This window comes from Rissa tridactyla, chromosome 4 (assembly GCF_028500815.1).
Source record: "Rissa tridactyla isolate bRisTri1 chromosome 4, bRisTri1.patW.cur.20221130, whole genome shotgun sequence".
Lineage (NCBI taxonomy): Eukaryota > Metazoa > Chordata > Aves > Charadriiformes > Laridae > Rissa > Rissa tridactyla.
This window is the reverse complement of record NC_071469.1, coordinates 280010-300396: the sequence shown is the minus strand read 5'-3', so window position 1 is coordinate 300396 and position 20387 is coordinate 280010. Positions and strand designations below refer to the sequence as shown.

General features: G+C 68.5%; 3 protein-coding genes across 4 annotated transcripts; 1 reads left to right on the top strand and 2 right to left on the bottom strand.

Annotated features, from left to right (window-relative positions):
• Window positions 1–600: 600 nt before the first annotated feature.
• SSRP1 (structure specific recognition protein 1) lies at window positions 601–8869 on the bottom strand. 2 transcript variants are annotated; one of them, XM_054200661.1, is made up of 17 exons: window positions 8738–8869; window positions 7867–8022; window positions 6983–7168; window positions 6614–6719; window positions 5795–5985; window positions 5480–5710; window positions 5283–5386; window positions 5030–5158; window positions 4446–4667; window positions 4285–4357; window positions 3656–3794; window positions 3471–3516; window positions 2642–2765; window positions 1993–2163; window positions 1751–1842; window positions 1424–1607; window positions 601–896 (listed from the first exon to the last, which is right to left on the bottom strand). In XM_054200661.1, the coding sequence occupies exons 2-17, from the start codon at window positions 7918–7920 to the stop codon at window positions 828–830; spliced, it is 2121 nt and encodes a 706-aa protein (XP_054056636.1). In that variant the 5' UTR covers window positions 7921–8022; window positions 8738–8869; the 3' UTR covers window positions 601–827. The 2 variants fall into 2 exon arrangements, with proteins under 2 accessions (XP_054056636.1, XP_054056637.1); XM_054200662.1 differs by lacking the exon at window positions 8738–8869 and adding an exon at window positions 8705–8720.
• Window positions 8870–10694: 1825 nt separating this feature from the next.
• P2RX3 (purinergic receptor P2X 3) lies at window positions 10695–14994 on the top strand. The gene is given in 16 exon segments (XM_054201379.1): window positions 10695–10834; window positions 12133–12253; window positions 12333–12419; window positions 12528–12594; window positions 12675–12768; window positions 12876–12957; window positions 13044–13184; window positions 13839–13931; window positions 13933–13970; window positions 14061–14100; window positions 14102–14155; window positions 14233–14312; window positions 14470–14528; window positions 14531–14547; window positions 14781–14804; window positions 14806–14994. Coding segments are annotated over 16 exon segments (1236 nt in total). The 3' UTR covers window positions 14905–14994.
• A 1317-nt stretch (window positions 14995–16311) lies between these two features.
• SLC43A3 (solute carrier family 43 member 3) lies at window positions 16312–20385 on the bottom strand (the record flags this gene model as incomplete). The annotated part of the gene is given in 8 exon segments (XM_054197712.1): window positions 16312–16581; window positions 16918–17040; window positions 17845–18035; window positions 18211–18324; window positions 18404–18563; window positions 18997–19111; window positions 19750–19889; window positions 20329–20385. Coding segments are annotated over 8 exon segments (1056 nt in total), but the record flags the coding sequence as incomplete, so codon positions are not given.
• Between the last annotated feature and the right edge of the window lie 2 nt (window positions 20386–20387).

The following is a 20387-nucleotide window of genomic DNA, read 5'->3' as shown; positions in this document are numbered from 1 at the left end:
CCCCTGCAGCCCCCCCAACCACCCCAGCACCCTCTTCCCCCCCAGACCCACCTGCAACCCCAACACCTCCCTGCGGCCCCACCAGCACCTCAAGACCCCCCCAACACTCCCCTGCAGCCCCCCCAGAACCCCAAGGCCCTTCCAGATCCCCCTTGCAGCCCCCCTGCCCCCCAGTACCTCCCTGCAGCCCCCCAACACCTCCCCACAACCCCCCAGCACTCACGTGCAGCCCCTCCAACAACCCCCCCAGCTCCCAAAGCCCCCCCAACACCATCCCTGCAGCCCCCACAGCCCCCCAACAGCCCCCAGTACCCGCCTGCAGCCCCCCCCCACAGCCCACGTGGGAAGCGGTGGCCTCGGGCCCCCCCGGCTCCCCCCCAGCGGCCGCGGCTAGCGGCAGAACCCCCCCCATGGCACCGGGAGGGAGCGGCCCCGCAGCCCGGGGAGGGGGTGCTCAGCCCCAGCCCCTGCTCAGGTCTGGCTGCGGGGAGGGGGCCATGCCCCCGCCGGCTCTGCACCCACACGCACGCCCTGGGGGGGTGTTTTTTTATTCAATCCGAATATGGACCCAAAATACAAAAAATAAACAAAACCAACAAGGAAAGAAACAAGGAAACAAACCCGAGTATTTAAAAAAAATAAATTGATGCGGAACAGGGCTGAGGGGGGGCTGCCGCCCCCCAGGGACCCCCTCCACGGGTCAGGCTCCCCAGGGGGCCTGGGGGGGCTCCCCGTGGCCGTGTCCCCTTGGCGCCGGGGGGTGCGGGGGGGTCCGGAGCCCAGCCCCGGGCCCTGCGCGGTCCCCAGGAGCGGCTGGGGGGGGAGGGCTAATCCGAGCCGGACGCCGAGTCCTCCGAGCTGGGGGGCGGGCTGGGCCCCCCCTCCTCCTCCGAGTCCTGCGGGAGAGCGGGAGGTCAGTGCGGCACAGGTGAGCTCATCAGGGCAGGGGGTGAGGTCAGAGCAGCAGGGATGACATCACGGGGCAACCAGGGATGAGGTCATCGGAGCAGTGGGAGTGAGGTCAGTGCGGCGCAGGTGAGGTCATTAGGGCAGCGGGGGATGAGGTCATCAGGGCAGTGGGGGATGAGGTCACCGCAGTGCAGGTGAGGTCATCAGGGCAGTGGGGATGAAGTTACCAGTGCAGGGGATGAGGTCATCAGGGCGGCGGGGGATGAGGTCAGAGCGGTAGGGGATGAGGTCATCAGGGTGGCGGGGGATGAGGTTGGGGCAATGGGAGATGAAGTGAGAGTGGCGGGGGATGAGGTCAGAGCGGTAGGGGATGAGGTCATCAGGGTGGCGGGGGATGAGGTCAGAGCAGCGCTCCCGTTCCCCCGCCTCTCCCGTGCCCCACAGCGGGGACGGGTGACAGTGGTGACATGGGGACACAGCGGTATCGGCGGGTCCCAGCCCCCCCGCGCCCTACCTCCTTCTTGCTCTCCCCGGAGGAGCTCTCGTCGCTGGAGACAAACTCCTTGCTCTTGAAGCTCTCGCTCATGCTCTTGGCAGGGGACTTGGTGGAGGACAAAGACTTGGAGGCAGCGCCTTTCTTCTCTGCTTTGCCCTTCGTCTGCTTCTCCTGCTTCTTCTTCTTCTTCTTCGACCTCTCCCTGAGGGCGAGGAGACGCGTGACCCCCACGCCAAGAGCCCAGGATGCTCCTCACCCCCTGCAGGGGCCCCGGCACCGCGACGGCGGGGAGCAGCCCGATTTCAGCGGGGTAAAGCCCTGCCACCCCCTCCCCAGCCCACTCACGCCTTCGAGCTCTCAGACTTGCCGCCCACGCTGTACTCCTTCATGGCCTTCTCGTAGTCCCTCCGGGCGTCCTCCGCCTTGCGATCCCACTCCTGCAGCAAGAGCGGCGGGTGAGCAGGGACTTCCCTCCTCCTCCTCCACCCTCTGAACCACCGGGGCCCAACACCGTCCCCACCCACACCACACCAGCACTCTCCACCACGTCCCATGCCGACCCAGACGGCCCCTGCAACTCCACTCGCCTCTTTCTTCTCCTTGGACATGGCTTTCCAGAGCTCCCCAGCTTTCTTGGACAAGTCCGTGATGCTGATGCCGGGATGGTCCGACTTGATCTTCTCACGGTTGGCGTTCAGCCAGAGCATGTAGGCCGACATCGGCCGCTTGGGAGCGTTGGGGTCTTTCCCCTTCTTGCTCTAGATGGCAGAGAGCGGAGAGAACAAGCATGGCAGCCTCCAATGGCACCACTCGCTGCAGGCCGCAGCACCCGGGGCTGCCTCAAGACGAGGGGCTGGGTCTCAGCTCGCCTCCGACACCCCACCGGCCATCAGGCCGCACCGCCAGCGGAGGGGGGCTGGCAGCGCACACCTGGGGTGGCTGGAAGAGAGGGCTGCTGGAAGGAGGAGACAAGTCCTCCAAAAACCCAAAGGCCTGGCCAGGCACAACGTGCCCTTTGGCAAAGACTCCACTGAGACTGAGCTGCGGGAGGCAGCGAAGTCAGGCTTGGACAACTGACCCGGCCAGGGCAAGCACGGCCAGTGGTGGCACCAGACCAGATTGCGGCAGGAGGCAGAGGTGAGTCAGCTCTGCCGGCATCGCTCCCAACAGGGAACAGCAATCCACGCGCCGGGACCGGCTCCTGGTCCCCACAACCCACCATCACCAACCGCTCACCTCCACCTGCTTCTTGCGGGGCTTGCGTTCTTTGACGATCTTGGCCTTCTTGGCTGGCTTCTTCTCATCCCGGTCGCTGTCGCCATCACCACTGGAGGAGCTGGCCGAGGCGTTGCTATCAAACCTGCGTGGAGGTACTTGGCGTCAGCGACAGCTCGAGATCCCCCACCCCAAGAAGACAAAGCACGAGGTGGGGAGGACGCAGCAGCGACAAGCAGGCGGCAAGACCTGCCCCCCAACTCCCCCAGCCTCCGGCAACCCATAATTCGGAGACTTCCTGAGCTGAAGCTGTTGTGTGCACGCTTAACAGCTCTCGGGGGACCTTCCTTCCACGAACACGGCTCATCATTTTCTGACTTCCTGTAAATTTTAGGCACTCAACGCCACACGGCTCAAATCCACCGAGATCCACCTCCTCCCATCGGGCCGAGCCCGGATCTCACCAGCAGACGACAGCCCTTCACGCTGCGATTCTCACCCACCCTCACCCCCAGCTCAGGATTTCACGGCGCCACGTCCCATCCTCCTCCCGCCGTTCTCTTTCCCAGGCTGAGCGGCTGAGGCCTCCTCCAGGAGCCATCCGATCCCCCCGACGGCCCTTCCCGAACCCTTTCAAGCCGTGTAATGTCATTAGAGCAGAGAGTGCCCAGAACTGCAGCCGCTTCTCGAGATTTTTAAGTCCAGGGATTTGTAAGGTGATACTAGCTGTGCCCGCAGCATTCCCCTACGTTCACACAGCCCCACGCCGCCACTGCCCCCACACGACACCCCCAAAACAGCACCTTCCAAAAGGCCCCCCTAGACAGACCCCTGCCCGGCCTCTACTCACTCTTCAGCAACATCGTCGTCCTCCTCTCCGGGGTTGAAGGACTCATCTGGAAGGAGAGAGAGCAGGGGTCAGCTTATAGCGAGGCGAGGACAGACAGGACTTCACCATAGGCCAGGGGGAGAAGCCTGAGCGCCCAAGACAGCCCCCCGGCAGTCCCTCACGCCTCCCCCAGCCTCAGCCCTCACCCGTCTCCTCCCCAGAGCCGTCGCTGCTGTCGTTGGCGTTCTCCTCCCGGATCTTGCCCTCCTCCTTCATCCTCTCCAAGTAGGCATCGTGCTGGTCCTCGTCAGAGTCCGCGTATTCATCGTAGCTCTGCTTCATGCCCTGCGGGAGAGACGGCGTGAGAGCCACTCCCTGCGCCCACCCCACCTGCACACATTCCCCCCTGGAAACTGCAACTCCTGGCATGCTCCTGGGTGGGCACAGCCCCGGACACATGCACGGGGCGGGGAGGACGGGACACCCGCCACGTCCCCTCCTTCTCCCCATCAGGGCTCCAGAGAGAGGGGAGCAGAAAAGTTATCTGAGTTAGGGGGGGCCCCTCTCGCAAATCATGCCGAGTTACTGGGTTTAGTCAGGGACCACCACGGCCATGCAGAGGAAACCTGCACCAGGAAGAGGAAGAGGAGAAAGAGGAAGGGATATCGCACGGACCTTTTTCCTCTACAAGGGCAAGGAGAGAAAAGAGAGGTGAAAAAAAGGGGAAAAGCAGCAAAATCCTGGAGAGAAGACAGCCCCCAGCCCTCTCCCCACCCCAGCCGGCGGGGCAGCGGTTCCAGCGGGGTGCGGGGAACCAGCCCTGCTCAGCAGGTACCTCCTTGAGGCCTCGGTTCTTGATGTTCAGCTTCTTGGCATTGACGAAATCAAAGAGCTTCCCGTACTCCTCCCTGCAGGAGAGGGGGGGCAGTCAGGGACGGGGGGCAATCGGGGGGCAGCCCGGCGGTCACGGCAAGAGCTTGGCCCGCGCCCCAGCACCTCTCTATGCTGCTGAAGGTGTACTGCGTGCCCTGCTTGGTCTCGATCTCGAAGTCGAAGGAGCGGGTGGTGGTGGTCCCACGGGCGAAGTTGACGAAGGAGATCTCGTCGAAGCGGATGTGCACGGGCGGCTTGTGCACATAGATGAAGCCACGCTCCAGCGGGTAGAGGAGCCCCGAGCTGGCCTTGTAGGAGCAGGTGATACACTGGGCTCCGGAGTGCCTGCGAGAGCAAACGCAGCCGCCTGACACCACGGGGAGCAAACGCCCTCCCTGTGCCCGTCCCCGCAGCAAGACAGATGACCCCAGCAGCCAGGACGAGGCCATCAGCAGCTCCCTCGGCACGAAACTCAGAGAGCCCCTTCTCCCTGACCACAGGAACAAGAGAGAAGGAGACGGGCCGGTCCTGCTGCCAGAGTCGGGGGGGTCTCAAACAGTTGGCCTCAGGCTGCCAAACCAGCAGCTTCTCCTGCCCTAGGGAGGACAAGGCTTTGCATCCCTCCCCACCTCCGCACCCTTTCCTGCGGCAGGAAGATCCCACGTTCCCCCATCACACCCGCCTCGGCCGGCAGCAGCGCGCCTCACCCCTGGAAGTTGCCAGGCACCGTGATCTTGCGATTCACCAGCGCCTTCATGACCCGGCTGACCATCTCGTAGAGCGAGCCCGACATGTTCTTAGTGAGCCGCCCCTCAAAGCGTTTCTCCACCTCCTCCCTGCGTGTCCAAGAGGGCAATGGTGAGAAGGGGAGTGCAGGAAGGAGGTTGATTACCTCCCTCTGCACGGCCCCCAGATTCAGGGAGCGGGTCAAGGAAGTGGCCTGGCAGGAGAGGAACTCACTCGTTCATGTTGAGGGTCAGCGAGATGTCCTCATCCTTGGAGAAGAGCAGGATAAGGAAGTGGTAGCGGGTCTGGCCTTGCTTTATCGGGGGGTCCAGGCTGATCTGAAAAGAGAAGAGGCAAGGCCCTGAAATGCCCTGTACCCACCACTTGTCACCCTTCCCCGGGGGAGGGATGAGCCCCCATCCCCTCCTCACCACGAAGAACATCTGCCGCTGGTCCTTGTGCGGCAGCAGGAAGAGGCGCAGCACTGTCGTGTAGGGGATCTTGTAGTCGAAGGTCTTGCCGTGGAGGTGCAGGAAGGTGGGGTAGATGCGGATGTCGTACCGCCCGCGAGGCGTCAGGCACTGCAGCTCCCGGAAGATGCAGATGGCATCTCCGGTGGCCTGGATCACGTCTGCCTTGGAGAGGACGTTCTGAGCGAAGGCCTGCAAGGGAAGGGAGTTATGGCTGGGTGAGGGTACCCAGCTCCCCGCTCTGCCCGACCTGCGGCCCCCTGGTCCCCAGCTCACCTCCACAGGGTCCACGCCATCCTCCTGGGTGGGGGGAACATAGAAGCGAACCTCCATGAGCGAGACCTCGGCATCATCATTCTGGTGGAACTCCAGCGTCACCTCGTTCTTGCCCGTCGTGCACTGGGAGACGTTGCTGAGGGGGATCTCGAACACAGGCTGCTCCCCAATGTCAAAGGAGAGTAGCTGCCCTATGGGGGTGGGAGGGGAACGCAGCCCGTCACAGCGGGATCAGAACCACCCTGCTACGAGGCAGGGAGAAGGCCCACCCTGTGGGGCAGACCCACAGTGTCCTCCTAGATCCCATCTCACACAGCAGCCTCCATCTTCTCCCAAAATCCAGCAATGCTTCTCCTCTCCCCCCCTGCATTCCCATGCTCCAGGCTTTCCCCTTCTGGCTACGGCCCCAGAGATCGACACCAGTCAGAACTGAACAGGAGGGAACCGTCTGTTCCCATGTTCCCCTGGTCTCAGACCAGGGAGAAGCGTCCACCAGTTCCCCAGGCTCCTTCAGGAACCGCTGGTCTCTGCCAGACGCTTGCAGCTCCCGCACTGACCCTTCTTTTACACTGAGCTTTCCCTGCCTGCAAAACTTTCCCCCCCCCATTCAGGGCCAGCAGGTATCTCCTGCTTTCCTGGGATGGCCAACGTCCTCGCTGTCCCTGAGGACACCACCAGGAATCAGGCCACTGCCCAGGGGACGGGCTGGGTGATGCAGGAACAGCCGCGCTGCTGGGAAACCATCCCAGCGCCCGGAACAGCCACACCGCCCCGGCACAGAGGTTCCCTTCCCCCAGTAACGGCATCACCACCACTCACCTCCGAACCTCACCGTCCCCCAGTTCCAGCCCTTCACACACAGGTCCTTCTCCGCCAGCTCCAGGCGATAGTGGGCCTTGAAGAAATCTGAGAGCTTATCGAACTCCTGGCCGGGGTGAGAAGGAGGGAACATCTGTCAGAAACCACCGAGTACAGCCAGGTGCTGCCCAGAGCCCATAACTGGGATGCAGCCCCCCCACCACAAAGGAATTGGCAAGAAAAACAGCGGTCAGAGCTGGTTTTGAGGGGCTCAGCGCTGTGAGACTCGGCAGGAGCACAGCTCGATACCGGATAAGCACAAGGCAGCAAGTGGAGAGACGCCAGCCAGGGACAAGGACAGGCCAGGCACGCAGAGGCTGGGGGACTCACCGATTCCCGGAAACCATCGTATTTGTAGACGTGGCCATTCTTGGTGAGCAGCTTGAGGCCGTGACCGAGCGCCACGCGCCGCCACACGCCCTCGGCCAGCTCCGAGGCCTGGATGTTGTCCACCTTCCCCGTCTTGCTGTTCTTGAAGATGACGCCTTGCCGGCTCAGCCGCAGCCGCCCATCATTCTGCCGGGGGAGGCAGGCATGAGGGGGGGCTCGCCCCGCATGCAGGGGCACAGCCCAATGGCGCCAGCAGCTCCGGCCCAGGGAACCGTCGCCCTTCGGGCGCAACAGGTGGCTGCACAACCCCTCCATGCAGAACAATGTGACTTCCCCAACTGCCCACCAGCTTTGCTCCTCACACGCTCTTTACCACCCAAATTCGGGATTCGAGTGCCCCCAAGAGAGTCATCAGCACCCTCGGTGCCACTACAGTGCTGTAATTCCATCGGGCTTTGGGGACGATCTCCCAAAAGCCAAAGGGTTAAGGGTGCCCCAGCAACCCCTTGAACGCCCCCTGCCCGTTCCCCCTGTGCTGGAACAGGCTGACGGCCAACACACAACCCTCTCGCAGCAGCTCCGGCCTGAAAGGGTGGACGCGCAGAGCTGGCATCCCCACTCCCTGCTCCTGGAAGCGTTCCCAACCACAACCTCGCTTGCTCCGCACCGGGCTGGCACTAAAAGGCCCCATCGATGCTCCAAAACACTTCAGCCCCGGAAACGAGGCGCCTCTGCTCCCCGGCGAGATCAGCAAAACACCCTCTGCCAGGACGGGGGAGGCGCCAGGGGCGAAAGCGCCCACAGCTGCAGGTCTCACTGCAATGTGCTGCCCGGTGGGGCCCAAGTGGGGTCTCCCCGGGGCCCAACCCCCCCAGCCCGCTCACCATGGACCCCTTCACCTCCTGGTATATCTCGTTGAACTCCAGCGTGTCGGCCATGGTGGCTGGGGGAGGCACCTGGGGTGCGGGAGGGGAAGGAGGCGCAGCGCAGCGAGGGGTTCAGTTCCCCCCCGAGCCCGGCATGCCCCAGGCACAGAGCAGCTGTGGGGGGAGCGGAGGGTGAGCGGAGCTCAGCCAGGTGGCTACCGGGGGAAGATGGCTCCTGGCCCTCCCACAGGGAGCCATCTTTTCCCAGGGAGCCGCTCTGCAACCTCACCCATGCCAGCACCCCCAGACCCCCTCTGTCCCCCCAGAGCTGCTCCTGCTCCCACCCCCACTTTCCTCACCCCCCAGGACGCTGCCTCTCGGGGTGACACTGACCCACTCGTGAGGGGCAACCCGGACCCTCCCGGGACCCCTCTCTCCCCAGACCTGACACAGACCCAGGGCCTTCCCCTGGGCCCCCCACACCGGTGTGTCCCCCCCGCACCGCCCTCCAGTGCCTCCAGCCCTGCCCTTCCCCTGCCCGGTGCCCCCCCCCACCCCAAACCACTCCCCCGCACCCCAAATTCCCCCCCTCGCTGCTCCAACCCCCAGTTCTCCCCGGCCCTGAGCTCCCCCTCCGGGGTCCAACCGCTTCCCCGGCCCTGCCGATCCCGGGCCTGCCCCCCGCATCCCGGCCCCGCACCCCATCTCTGTGCCCCCCCCCATCCCGGGCCTGTCCCCCCAATGCCAGACCTGCCCCCCCCCGGCCCGGCCCGGCCCGCCCCCCCCGTCCCAGCCCCCCCCGGCCCAGCTCCCCCCGCCCCCGTGCGACCCCCCCGGCCCGGCCCCCCCCCCGCACCGCCGCCACTTTTCCCGCCTGCGCAACACGAACCTCGCGCGAAACCTCCCCCCCCGCCGCCGCCGCCGCCGCCGCCGGAAGCCGTCTCGACTTCCGCCATAGAGAGAAGCCGCTCTGGGCGCCGGCCGGAGGACCGCGCGGCCGCGGCGGCGGCGCGACCATAGAGCTCCAGGAGGACTCCGGCTAGAGAGGACGCGCCTCCCGCGCCCGCCCCGCCAGCGAGGTGGGGGGTGTGGGGGAATAGAGCGGCCGCTCCCCCAGCGCTCACCGGCCGCGCTGCCCCGCCGGGCACCATAGAGCGGCGGGAGGCCTTCGGGCGGAGCGGATCCCGCTGGGGGGGCACCCAAATAGGGGGCACCCCCCCAAGACGGGGGCACCCAAAAAAATGGGGCACCCCCAAGATGAGGCACCCTAAATAGGGGGGCGCCCCAAAATGGGGCTACCCAAACAGGGGGCACCCCCAAGATGGGGCACCCTAAATATGGGGGGCACCCCAAAATGCCCCCCCTCCCCCCCATGAGCACCCCCCCATGGGGACCCCTCTCAAACCCTGCAACCCCACCTGGGGGCACCGAGCCCCTCCCCGGCCCCGCCCGCGGGTCTGGCAGGCGGGGAGTCCCGGGGGGGAGCACGGGACCCCTCACAGGGACCCCCAGTCCGGGGGGGGCAGGCACAGACACCCCCCCCCCGTCCCCAGCTGCCCCCAGCTGCCAGGCACACAGCCCCCCCTGCAGCACTCTCTCCCCCCCGCACCCCCCAGACCCCCTTTGCCCGCCTCCGGCCCCCGAGGAAGGAGGGTGCAACCCCCCCACGCCCCCAGGTGCCCCCTCCCTCCCTACACCCCCGTGTAACCCCATCTCCCACCGCCCCCACCCACCCCAGGAAGGGGGGTGCGACACCCCCCCCAGCTACCCCCGCACCCCCCCAATCTCCCCTTGCCCCCCTCCACTCCCCCAGGAAGGGGGCTGCGACCCCCCCCAGCCCCCTCCATTCCTCTCCCCCCCCCCGCACCCCCAAGCCCCCCCATTCCCCCCCCCCTTACACATTCACCCCTCCAGGAAAGCAGTTGCGACCCCCCCCCAGCCCCGCCTCCATCCCCCTCCCTCCCCAGCAGCCCCCTACCCCCAATCTCCCCCCCTGCCGGCCCCCCCCACCCCGCCCAGAAAGGGAGTTGCGACACCCCCCGCCGCCCCTCTCCATTCCCCTCTCTCCCTGCACCCCCCATACCTCCCCCATTACCCCCCCTTATCCCCCCCAACCCCCCAGGGAGGGGTTGCGACCCCCCCCCCCCCAAGCTGCCTCCTCTCCCCCTCCATCCCCCTCCCCCCCGCCTCCCGGAAGCGGGGTGCAACCCCCTCCCCAGCCCCCCCTCCCTCTCTGCACCCCCCCCACACCCCCATCCACCCCTTAGACCTACCCCCACCCCTCCAGAAAGGGGGCTGCGACCCCCCCCCGGCCACCCATCCCCCCACAACCTTCCCCAACCTCCCCCCACCCGTCCAGAAAGGGGGCTGTGACCCCCCCCAGCCCCCCTAGACCCCCCCTTCAAGAAAGGGGCTGCGACACCCCCCCAACCTCTCCCCACCCCTCCAGAAAGGGGGCTGCGACCCCCCCCCAGCCCCCCTCCAGCCCCCTCCCACCCAACCCCCCCTAGATCCCTATCCTCCCCCCGCCAACCTCCCCCCACCCTTCCAGGAATTGGGGTGCGACCCCCCCCCCCCATCGCCCTTCCAGTCCCCTTCCCCCCATTCCCCCTGCTCAGGAAGGCGGTGCGACCCCCCCTCCATCCCCCTCTAGACCCACCCCGCCCTCCAGGAAGGGGGGGGTGAGCCCCCCCCCCCCGTGTCCCCCGCCCCCCCGGCCCCGCCCGGCCCCTCCCCTCCCTGCCCCGCTCCTGCCGGCACCGTCTGCGCTGCCGCAGCCTGCCCGCACACAGGCAACCCCCCACCCCCCCCCCCCCAACCCCCGCACGCACACACCCACCCCCTCCATGCCCCCCCCGCGCTGCCCCCGCCGCTGGCTGGCCGCCTTCTTCTCCTACGAGACCCCCAAGTCGGTGGTGGTGAAGAGCTGGGTGGTGGGGGCCGTCAACCGCGGCGTGCAGCTCCTCATCCTCGCCTACTTCATCGGGTGAGACCCCCCCCGACGCCCCCCCTGCACACCCCGGGGGGGGGGACACCACCTCGCAAGGGGGTGGGGACATGGGGACAGACTGGGGGGGGGGGAGGTGGACGGAGGGGGGGTGACAGGGCGGGGGAGAGGTGACAAGTGTGTGGCGGTGCGGGTGACACGAGGGGGGACGACGAGGAGAGCACGTTGGTGTGGGTGGCAGGGGGGCGGCGGGGCAGGGGACACGATGGGGGACAACCAGGAGGGTGTGTCTCGGCGCAGGTGACGCGACGGGGACAAGGAGGAGAGCATGCCGGGGTGAGGGTGACAGGGTGGGGACAGGGAGGAGAGCATGCCGGCGTAGGTGACAGGAGGGTGGCAGTGCAGGTGACACAAGCGGGACAGCCAGGAAAGTGTCTTGGGACAGGGGACACGATGGGGACAGGGAGGAGAGCATGCTGGTGCAGGTGACAGGGGGTGTGGCGGTGGAGGTGACATGATGGGGACAAGGAGGAGAGCATGCCGGTGTGGGTGACAGGGTGGGGACAGCGAGGAGAGCCAGCCAGTGTGGGTGACAGGAGGGGTGGCAGTGCAGGGGACACAATGGGGACAACGAGGAGAGCATGCCGGTGTAGGTGACAATGGGGTGGCAGTGCAGGTGACACAAGGGAGACATCCAGGAGAGTGTCTCGGTGCAGGTGACATGATGGGGACAACGAGCAGAGCATGCTGGTGTGGGTGACAGGGTGGGGACAACGAGGAGAGCGTGCCAGTGTAGGTGACAGGAGGGTGGCAGTGCAGGGGACACAAGGGAGACAGCCAGGAGAGCATGCTGGTGCAGGTGACAGGGTGGGTGACAGGGGTTTGCAGTGCGGGTGACACAAGGGGGACAGCCGGGAGAGTGTCTTGTTGCAGGTGACACGATGGGGACAGCCAGGAGAGCATGTCACGTGGGTGATAGGGTGGGGACAACGGTGAGAGTGTGTCAGTGCAGGTGACAGGAGGGTGGCAGCACGGGTGACACCGTGGGGACAGCCAGGAGAGCCTCCTGGTGCGGGTGACAGGGTGGAGACAGCCAGGAGAGCATGGTGGTGCAGGTGACAGGGGGGGTGACAGTGTCTGCGGGTGACAGAGGGGCAGCATGGCCGCAGCGGGTGATGGGGGTGTCGTCCCCCGGGTGCTCCCCAGGGGTGACAGCGGACATCGTCGGGTGACAAGCGAGTGCCGCAGGGGTCTGGGGGGGGGGGGTGTGAGGTGCCCGGGGGTGTCGGGGGTGGCTGTCCCCGCTGTCCCCGCCGTCACCCACCGTGTTGTCCCAGCTGGGTGTTCCTCCATGAGAAGGCCTACCAGGTGCGGGACAGCGTCATCGAGTCCTCGGTGGTCACCAAGGTCAAGGGCATCGGGCGCTATGGCGGCCGCGTGCTGGACACCGCCGACTACGTCACCCCCCCGCAGGGTGCGGGGTGTCCCCGCCGTCCCCCCGCAGTGTCCCTGCTGGGCCGGGGGCGGGGGGTGACAGCGCCGTTCCCCCCAGGGCACCTCGGTGTTCGTGGTGGTCACCAAGCAGATCCTGACGGAGAACCAGGCGCAGGGCGTCTGCCCGGAGGTGCGGGGCCGGGGCGGGGGGGGGACACCCGGGGGGGTGGGGGGACACATGGGGGTGCCCCCGTGTGTGTGTGTTCCCCCACGCTCACCCCGCACCCCCCCCCCCCAGAGTGACACCCAGTTCCGCTGCGCGGCTGACGGCGACTGCCGGGGCAGGACCCCCACCACGGGCAGCGGTGAGGGTCCCGGGGGCGGGGGTGGGGGGGGTGAGGGGGGCGGCTCCCCCGGCCCCCCCGCGCTGACGGGGGTCCCGCAGGGGTCCTGACCGGGCGCTGCGTCCCCTTCAACCGCACCCTGCGCACCTGCGAGATCCGCGGCTGGTGCCCCCCCGAGGTGGACACCGTCGACGTGTGAGTGCCGCCGGGGGGGGCTGGGGCGGGGACAGGGGGGCCGTGCACCGCGGGGACCCGGCGGGGCCCCGCCGGGTCCCCGCGGTCACCCCCCCTGTCCCCCCCAGCCCCGTCATGCTGGAGGCCGAGAACTTCACACTCCTCATCAAGAACAGCATCCGCTTCCCGCTCTTTGGCTTCGAGAAGTGGGTGGCGGCGGGGGGGACAGGGCGGGGGGTGTCGTGTCCCCCCCCCCGGGCCGGAGGCTGACGGCCCCGTCCCCCCCCGCCCCCCAGGCCAACCTGCCGCCCCCCGGCAGCGGGGGGACGCTGGGCCGGTGCCGGTTCCACCCGCAGCGGCAGCCGCTTTGCCCCATCCTGCGCCTGGGCGACGTGGCGCGGCTGGCCGGGCAGGACTTCCCCGCGCTGGCCGCCACTGTGAGCGGGGACACGGGGACAGGGCAGGGGGACGTGGGGACACGGCGACAGGGGGGACACGGCGGGGGGACACGCGGGGACGGGGCGCACGGCGGGGTGGGGGGGCGTGGGGACATGGCAAGGGGACAGGGGGACACAGGGGTGTGGGGACACGGCAAGGGGTGTGGGACACGGGGACACAGCAGGGGGACAGGGGGGCACAGCGGGGGACATGGGGACACAGGGATGCGGGGATGCAGCAGGGGGTGTGGGACACAGGGACACGGCAGGGGGGACGTGGGGATGGAGGGACACAGCGGGGCACGTGGGGACACAGGGACGTGGGGACACAGCGGAGGGGGGAGGACACAGGGACACGGGGGGGGACGTGGGGACACAGAGGCGGGGGGCATAAGACATGAGGACATGGGGACACAGGGGACACAGCAGGGGGACATGGGGACACAAGGATGTAGGGACACAGGGATGTGGGGACACAGGGACGTGGTGTGGGGACATGGGGTTTGGGATCTCAGGGGGGACATGGGACGTGGGGTGTGGGGACACGAGGATGTGGGACTTGCGGAGGCGGGGAAGTGGGATGCAGGGCACAGGGTGGGGGGACAGGGGACATGGGGACGCAGGACACGGGGCGCTGACCGGCCGGCGGGGCAGGGGGGGGTGCTGGGCATCAAGATCGGGTGGGTGTGTGACCTGGACCGCTCCTGGGAGCGCTGCCTGCCCCGATACTCCTTCACCCGCCTGGACGTCCCGGCCCCCGGCCCCCGCCCCCGGGTACAACTTCAGGTGGGGCCCGCGCCGCCGCTCGGGGACACGCCTGGCACACGCGTGTGTGCGGCCCTGCACGGCCCCCGCCTGTCCCCTGTCCCCGCGCAGGCACGCCAGGTACTACCGCTGGCACGATGGCACCGAGCGCCCGCACCCTCACCAAGGCCTTCGGCATCCGCTTTGACATCCTGGTGTACGGCAACGTACGTGGGGGGGGGCTCGGGGGGGGCCCTGGGGGGAACGGGGACCCCCCTCTCAACTGGGGTCTCTGCACCCCCAGGCTGGGAAGTTTGGCATCGTCCCCACCCTCATCAACACGGTGGCAGCTTTCACCTCCATCGGTGTGGTGAGTTGTGGGCCGTTTCTCAGCCCCTTGTGTGGCAGCACCTCCTGGGGGTGCTTTGGAGGGGACACAGCGAAGCCCCCAGGCAGCCCGGCTCCGTGGGGGGCTGTGGGGTGTCAGGGGGGTGCCCCGTGGTGTGGGGCCCCCCACCCACCCCAACGCTGCCGCCCCCAGGGCACGTGTGCTGTGCGACATCATCCTCCTCAACTTCCTGAAGGGGGCCGAGCACTACAAGGCCGCAAGTTCGAGGAGGTCAGCCCATGGGGCTGGGGCTGCTGTGGGGCTGGGGGACGCCATGGGGCTGGGGGGACACTGTGGGGCCACCATGGGGGCTGGGGCCACGCCAGGGTCACCCCCGGGGGGCTGGATGGGACCACTCCGGGAAATGCGTGGGGCTGTCCCCGGGGGACATGTGCATGCAGTGCCCCTGGGCCCCCCTGCTATGGGGCAGGGACTAAGCCGGCACCCCGTCCCCTGCCCCACAGGTGCCAGAAGCTGGCATGCCTGCGCCCTCCCACCAGCCCCACGGCGTGCCCCCCCGGAGCGCTGGGGGGCTGCAGCCGAGACAAGCAGTCCACCGACTCGGGCACCTGCTCCCTTGGCCTCTAGCCCTGGGCGCCGTGGGGCAGCCCCCTGCCTGCCCCCCCGCCGTGGGGCAGCCCCTGACCCGAACCCAGACAGGGAGTCCCCTGCTGTCCCCCCCCCCAGTCCCTCCCATGGCTGCCACCCCTCTTCCCTGCGCTGTCAGGGGGATGGGGCGCGGGGGACATTCAGAGCCACCAGGGTGACGCCGGTGGCCACGGGGCAGGGGTGGGCCGCAGGGACGATGTCAGCGCCATGGGGGTTGCAGCAGGAGCACAGGGGACGGGGTGGCACTGGGGGATGGCGGAGGGACAGTGGGGGCACAGGGGGGCAGGATAGGGGTGAGTGTCCCAGCCCTGTTCCGGTGTCCCCAGTACCCATCCCTGAGTGTCCCAGCCCTGTCCCGGTGTCCCCCCGTGCCCCCCCCAGGTGTCCCAGCCCTGTCGCTTGTCCCCAGTGCCCCCACAGGTGTCCCAGCCCTGTCCCCAGTGTCCCCCCCCACGTGTCCCAGCCCTGTCGCTTGTCCCCAGTGCCCACCCTGAGCGTCCCGGCGCTGTCCCCAGGTGCCCCAGCCCATTGCCCCCCCCTCGACCCATGTTCCCAGTGCTCCCCCAGCAGGTGCCACCCAGCCGGGGGGGGGTGGTCTGGCCAGGGGGGTCCCACCCAACACCCCCCCCCCCAGGTCCCTGCAGCTCCCACTCCTCCATCCAGGGGGCTGGGGGGGGTCCCCCGGGGCTGGGTGCTGCTTCCTGGAGTGCCAGGGGTGACACCCCCCCCCTCCCCACTAGCTGGGTACTGGGGATGCATAGGCAGCTGGGGGTGCTGCCCTTTGCGCCCCCCCGAATGCCCCCCACCTCTGCAACCCCGCCGCACCCTCCCTGCTGCCAGCCGGCCCCCCTCTCGGGGGGGCTGCTGCACCCCCCGCCCCAATAAACCTTGGTCTTGCAGCACCCTGCCGTCTGCAGCCCATGGGGGGGGCGAGGGGGCGGTGAGTGGGGGGTCTGAGGGGAGGGGCTGGGGCGCAGGGGAGGAGGAAGGGGACGTCGGGGCGATGCCACCCGGTCTGGGGGTGGACCCCCACCCACCACACTGGGGCATTGGGAAGGGACAGGGGGGCACTGGGGGGCCACCCCACGGCGCTGCCCCTGCCCCCCGTCCCCCGATGCGGAAGCAAATCCTGCTTCCAGCTGCGCCCCTTCGCCTGCCGGTGCCGAGGGCACCCCGGGGTGCTGCCATGGCCCCCCCAGCCCCAGGGACCCGTGGTGGCCCCTGTCCCCAACCCCGGGAACCAGAGGTGCCCCGAGGCTGTGTGTGCCGGGGCCCTGGGGGGGTCTGTGCCCCCCAGCCCTGGCAGGCAGTGGGGTGCCCAGCCCCACAGCAGAGGCTGGAGAGGCTCCAACGGCTGGGGGCGGCGGGAGGGGGCAGCACAGTGAGCAGAGGGGGCATCCATATTTATTGCCCCCCCCCCCTCCCCGAACACACACGGTCCCGCGGCACAGCACCCCCACACCAGCCCAGAGGACAAATGGGGGGCAGCGGGCGCTGGGCTCAGCGGGGCACCTCGTCGGGGGTCTCGGCGCCTGGGGGGGCTGCAAGGGGAGTGCCGGCAGCCCCCAGCTCCTTGGCTCGCCGCCGGCACTCGCGGGCCACCACCACGGGGCTGACGAAGGCCACCAGCACCACGGCGATGAGCCCCAAGTTCACCTGGGGGGAAGTGTCAGGGCATGGGGCTGGGGGGGCTGACACCGCCCCTGCAAGGGGGTGCGCCTGGGCCGGCCCCACAGCCCCCCAGACCCCCTATGATAGGCATGGGACCCCCATTCCCCATGGGGCGAGACCCCCACCCTACCATGGACCAGGGCCAGGAACCCCATCCCTCCATGGGGCAGGACCCCCCTTCCCGTGTGTCAGAGGACCTCCATCCCTCCGTGAGGCAGGACCCCTATTTCCCCATGGAGCAGGACCCCATTCCCCTGGGGGGCAGGACCCCCATCTGTCCATGGGGCAGGATCCCCGTCCCTCCGTGAGGCAGGCACTCACATAGAAGGGGTCCCCGTGGAGGGGCCCGCGCACCAGGGTGACACAGGGGTACTGCAGCAGGGCCACCAACGCCGACAGCGCCATGGCCAGCCCGTACAGCTTCCCGAAGTGCTGCGGGGGAACCTGCCAGCCACCACCGCGTCACTGCTGTGTCACCACCGCACCCCGACACCCTGACACCCCGTCCCCTGCCACCTCCCCACCATCCCCTGACACCCCTACGATGACCCTGACACCATCCCCTGCCACCATCCCCTGACACCTCCGCTGGACCCTGCCACCCTGTCCCCTGCCCCCACCATCCCGTACCCCCCCCGTCACCCTGACCCACCACCATCCCCTGCCACCCCCACTATGACCCTGCCACCCCACCCTGTCCCCTTGTCACCCTGATCCCACCACCCTTTCCCCTGCCACCCCTACGATGACCCTGCTGCCCCATCCCTGCCACCACCACCCAGTCCCCACACTGCCCTGTCCCCTGCCACCACTGCCCTGTTCCCTGCCACCCTCCCCACCATCCCCCTGCTACCCCTGCCTGACCCCACCACCCTGTCCCCTGCCACCCTCACTCTGACCCCATCACCATCCCCTGCCACCCTGTCCCCTGCCACCATTGCCCTGTCCCCTGCCACTGTCCCCTGCCACCACCACCCCTGACCCCGCCACCCTGACCCCTGCCACCATTGCCCTGTCCCCTGCCACTGTCCCCTGCCACCACCACCCTGACCCCGCCACCCTGACCCCTGCCACCATTGCCCTGTCCCCTGCCACCATCCCCTGCCACCCTGACCCCACCGCCTTGTCCCCTGCCGCCATCCCCTGCCACCGGCCACCCTGTCCCCTGCCACCACTGGCCCCTGTCCCCCACCACCCCCTGACTCCATCACCCCGTCTCCCGCCCCGCCGTGGGGGTGTCAGCCGGACTCACGCGATGGCCAGGAAGGCGGCGTTGCCCCCGTAAAGGAAGGAGCGGCTGAGCACCTGCAGCACGAAGGTGGCGAACTGGACGGGCAGCACGGGCACGGCCGCGCACACCGAGAAGAGCAGGCACTGCGCCACCGTCACCGCCAGCGACAGCACGGACGCCCGCAGGTCAGCCAGCGCCCCCAGCGCTCCTGCGGGGACGGGGGGGATCAGGGCACCGAGGGGGGACACGCGTCCCCAGGCGCAGCGGGGTGCGGGCACGGCGGCGGTGGCAGTGCCCACGGTCCCCCGCTGCGGGCGCGGGGGGGGACGCTGGCAGCGCCCGGGGGGGGCGTTGGCAGCGCGGGGGCTGCCGGGGCTGGTTACCCTCGGGGCGGGGGGCCTTGCCCCGCTTGTGGCGGTCGAGGATGAGGCCGTTCCACGGGGCGCAGAGCACCCCGCAGAGCTGGGTGAAGGCGAAGGCGTTGGTGTAGGTGCTCACTGCGGGGACACGGTGTCAGGGCGGAGGGTCCCCGGGGGTCCCCCATCCCCCCCCCCGCCCCCCGCCGCTGCACCGTACCGAGGTGGGGGTCCCCGCGGGCCAGGTGGTCGAGGAGGGGGTTGAGGGTGCCGATGAAGAGGTAGTGCCGCAGCTGCATGACGGAGAGCCAGGCCACGTGCCAGGCGAACAGCCCGAGCGCACGCAGGCCCCGAAGGGCATCCGGGGGGGTCCCCGCCGCCTGTGCCGGGGGGGGACAGGCGCTGGGGACATGCCCGGACACACCCGTGCAAGGCCCCGCCCCGCCCTGTCACACCCCCCGTTCCACCCACATGACCATGCCCCTTCATCTGCATGGCCACGCCCACCAACCGACCACACCCGCATAACCACGCCCAACCCTCGGTCACACCCATTCATCTGTACAGCCACATGCCAACCAAATGACCACACCCACCCCAGTCCCACACCCCTTCATCTGCATGGTCACACCCACCCACCGACCACACCCACTCACAGCCACGCCCACCCCCCGGGCCACACCCCCCTCATCGTATTGTCCGCCCCTGCTCCCCCCCGTGGCCACGCCCACCTCACGTATAGGCCAAGCATGGCCCCGCCCACCCGAGGTGCCCCCGCCCCCACAAACAAGCCCCGCCCCCGGCAATCCCCGCCCCGGCACCTCTGGGGGTGGTGGGCTCCAGGGGGGTCTCCTCGGGGCCGGCCTCTCCCGGCGGGCGCTTCTCCTCGTAGGTGCGGTACGACTGCGACCGCCCCGGGCACCGCAGCCTGTAGCACCACCCGCCATCACCCCCGCACCCGCCACCGCGGGACGGGACCCACCAACCACCATGAGATGGGACCAACCACCAAAAGACGGGACCCACCACAGGACGGGACCCACCAACCGCCATGGGATGGGGACACACCACCACCATGAGATGGGACCAACCACCACCCACAGGATGGGACCCACTGCCACCCATGGGATGGGATCCACCACCCACCATGGGACAGGACCCACCACCACAGGATGGGACCCACCACCACCCATGCAATGGGTACTGTCACCACCCGTGGGATGGGTATCGCCACCAGCCACAGGTCAGCACCGCCACCACCCACAGGATGGGTATCACCACCACCACCACTGCTCATGGGATGGGACCAACCACCCACAGGATGGCACCACCATCATCACCACCACCCATGGGACAGGCACCACCAACCACCCATGGGACAGGCACCACCATGGCCACCACCCACAGGATGGGCACCACCACCATCACCACCAACCACCCACTGGATGGGGACCACCACCACCACCACGGGACGGGCACCACCATGACCACCACCCACAGGATGGGGACCACCAACCCCACCATGGGACAGGCACCGCCGCCACCCCCCGGGTGGGGTCCCCCTACCCGTAGTCGTAGGCGGGGGGCAGCGGGTAGGGGATGCGGGTGTGGGGCATGAGGAAGAGGGTGCGTAGCAGGTGCCAGGCGCTGCAGGCCGCCATGAAGAGGAACATGGCGCGCAGGGACAGCCCGTGCTCATACAGAACCTGGGGACAGGGCAGGGACAGGGACAGGCTGCCACCCGCCACCCCCAGCCCAGGGCCATGGTCCTGCTCAGCCCTGGCTGTGTCCCCACGTGTGGCCCCAGCAGCAGCTCAGTGGCCCAGCTCTGTCCCCAAGTACACCCCCTCCTGTGTCCCAACTATGTCCCCAGCTGTGTCCCAACTATGTCCCCCCATCTGTGCCTCCTCTTGTTACCCAGCTGTGTCCCCTCCCCTGTCCCCAAGTACATTCCCAGCTGTGTCCCAACTATGTCCCCTGCTGTGACCCAACTGCGTCCCCAAGTACATCCCCAGCTGTGACCCAAATGTGTCCCCAAGTATGTCCTGAGCTCTGTCCCCAGCCCCCCCCCCTCCCCGCGGTGCCTGTGCTGGGGACAGGCACCCAGGGACACCCAGCGCCACCACGTTCCGCCCCAGTGCCCACCTTGATGATGAGGAAGATGGCAGAGGAGGAGTCGAAGGCGCCGTTGTAGAGGGTGATGA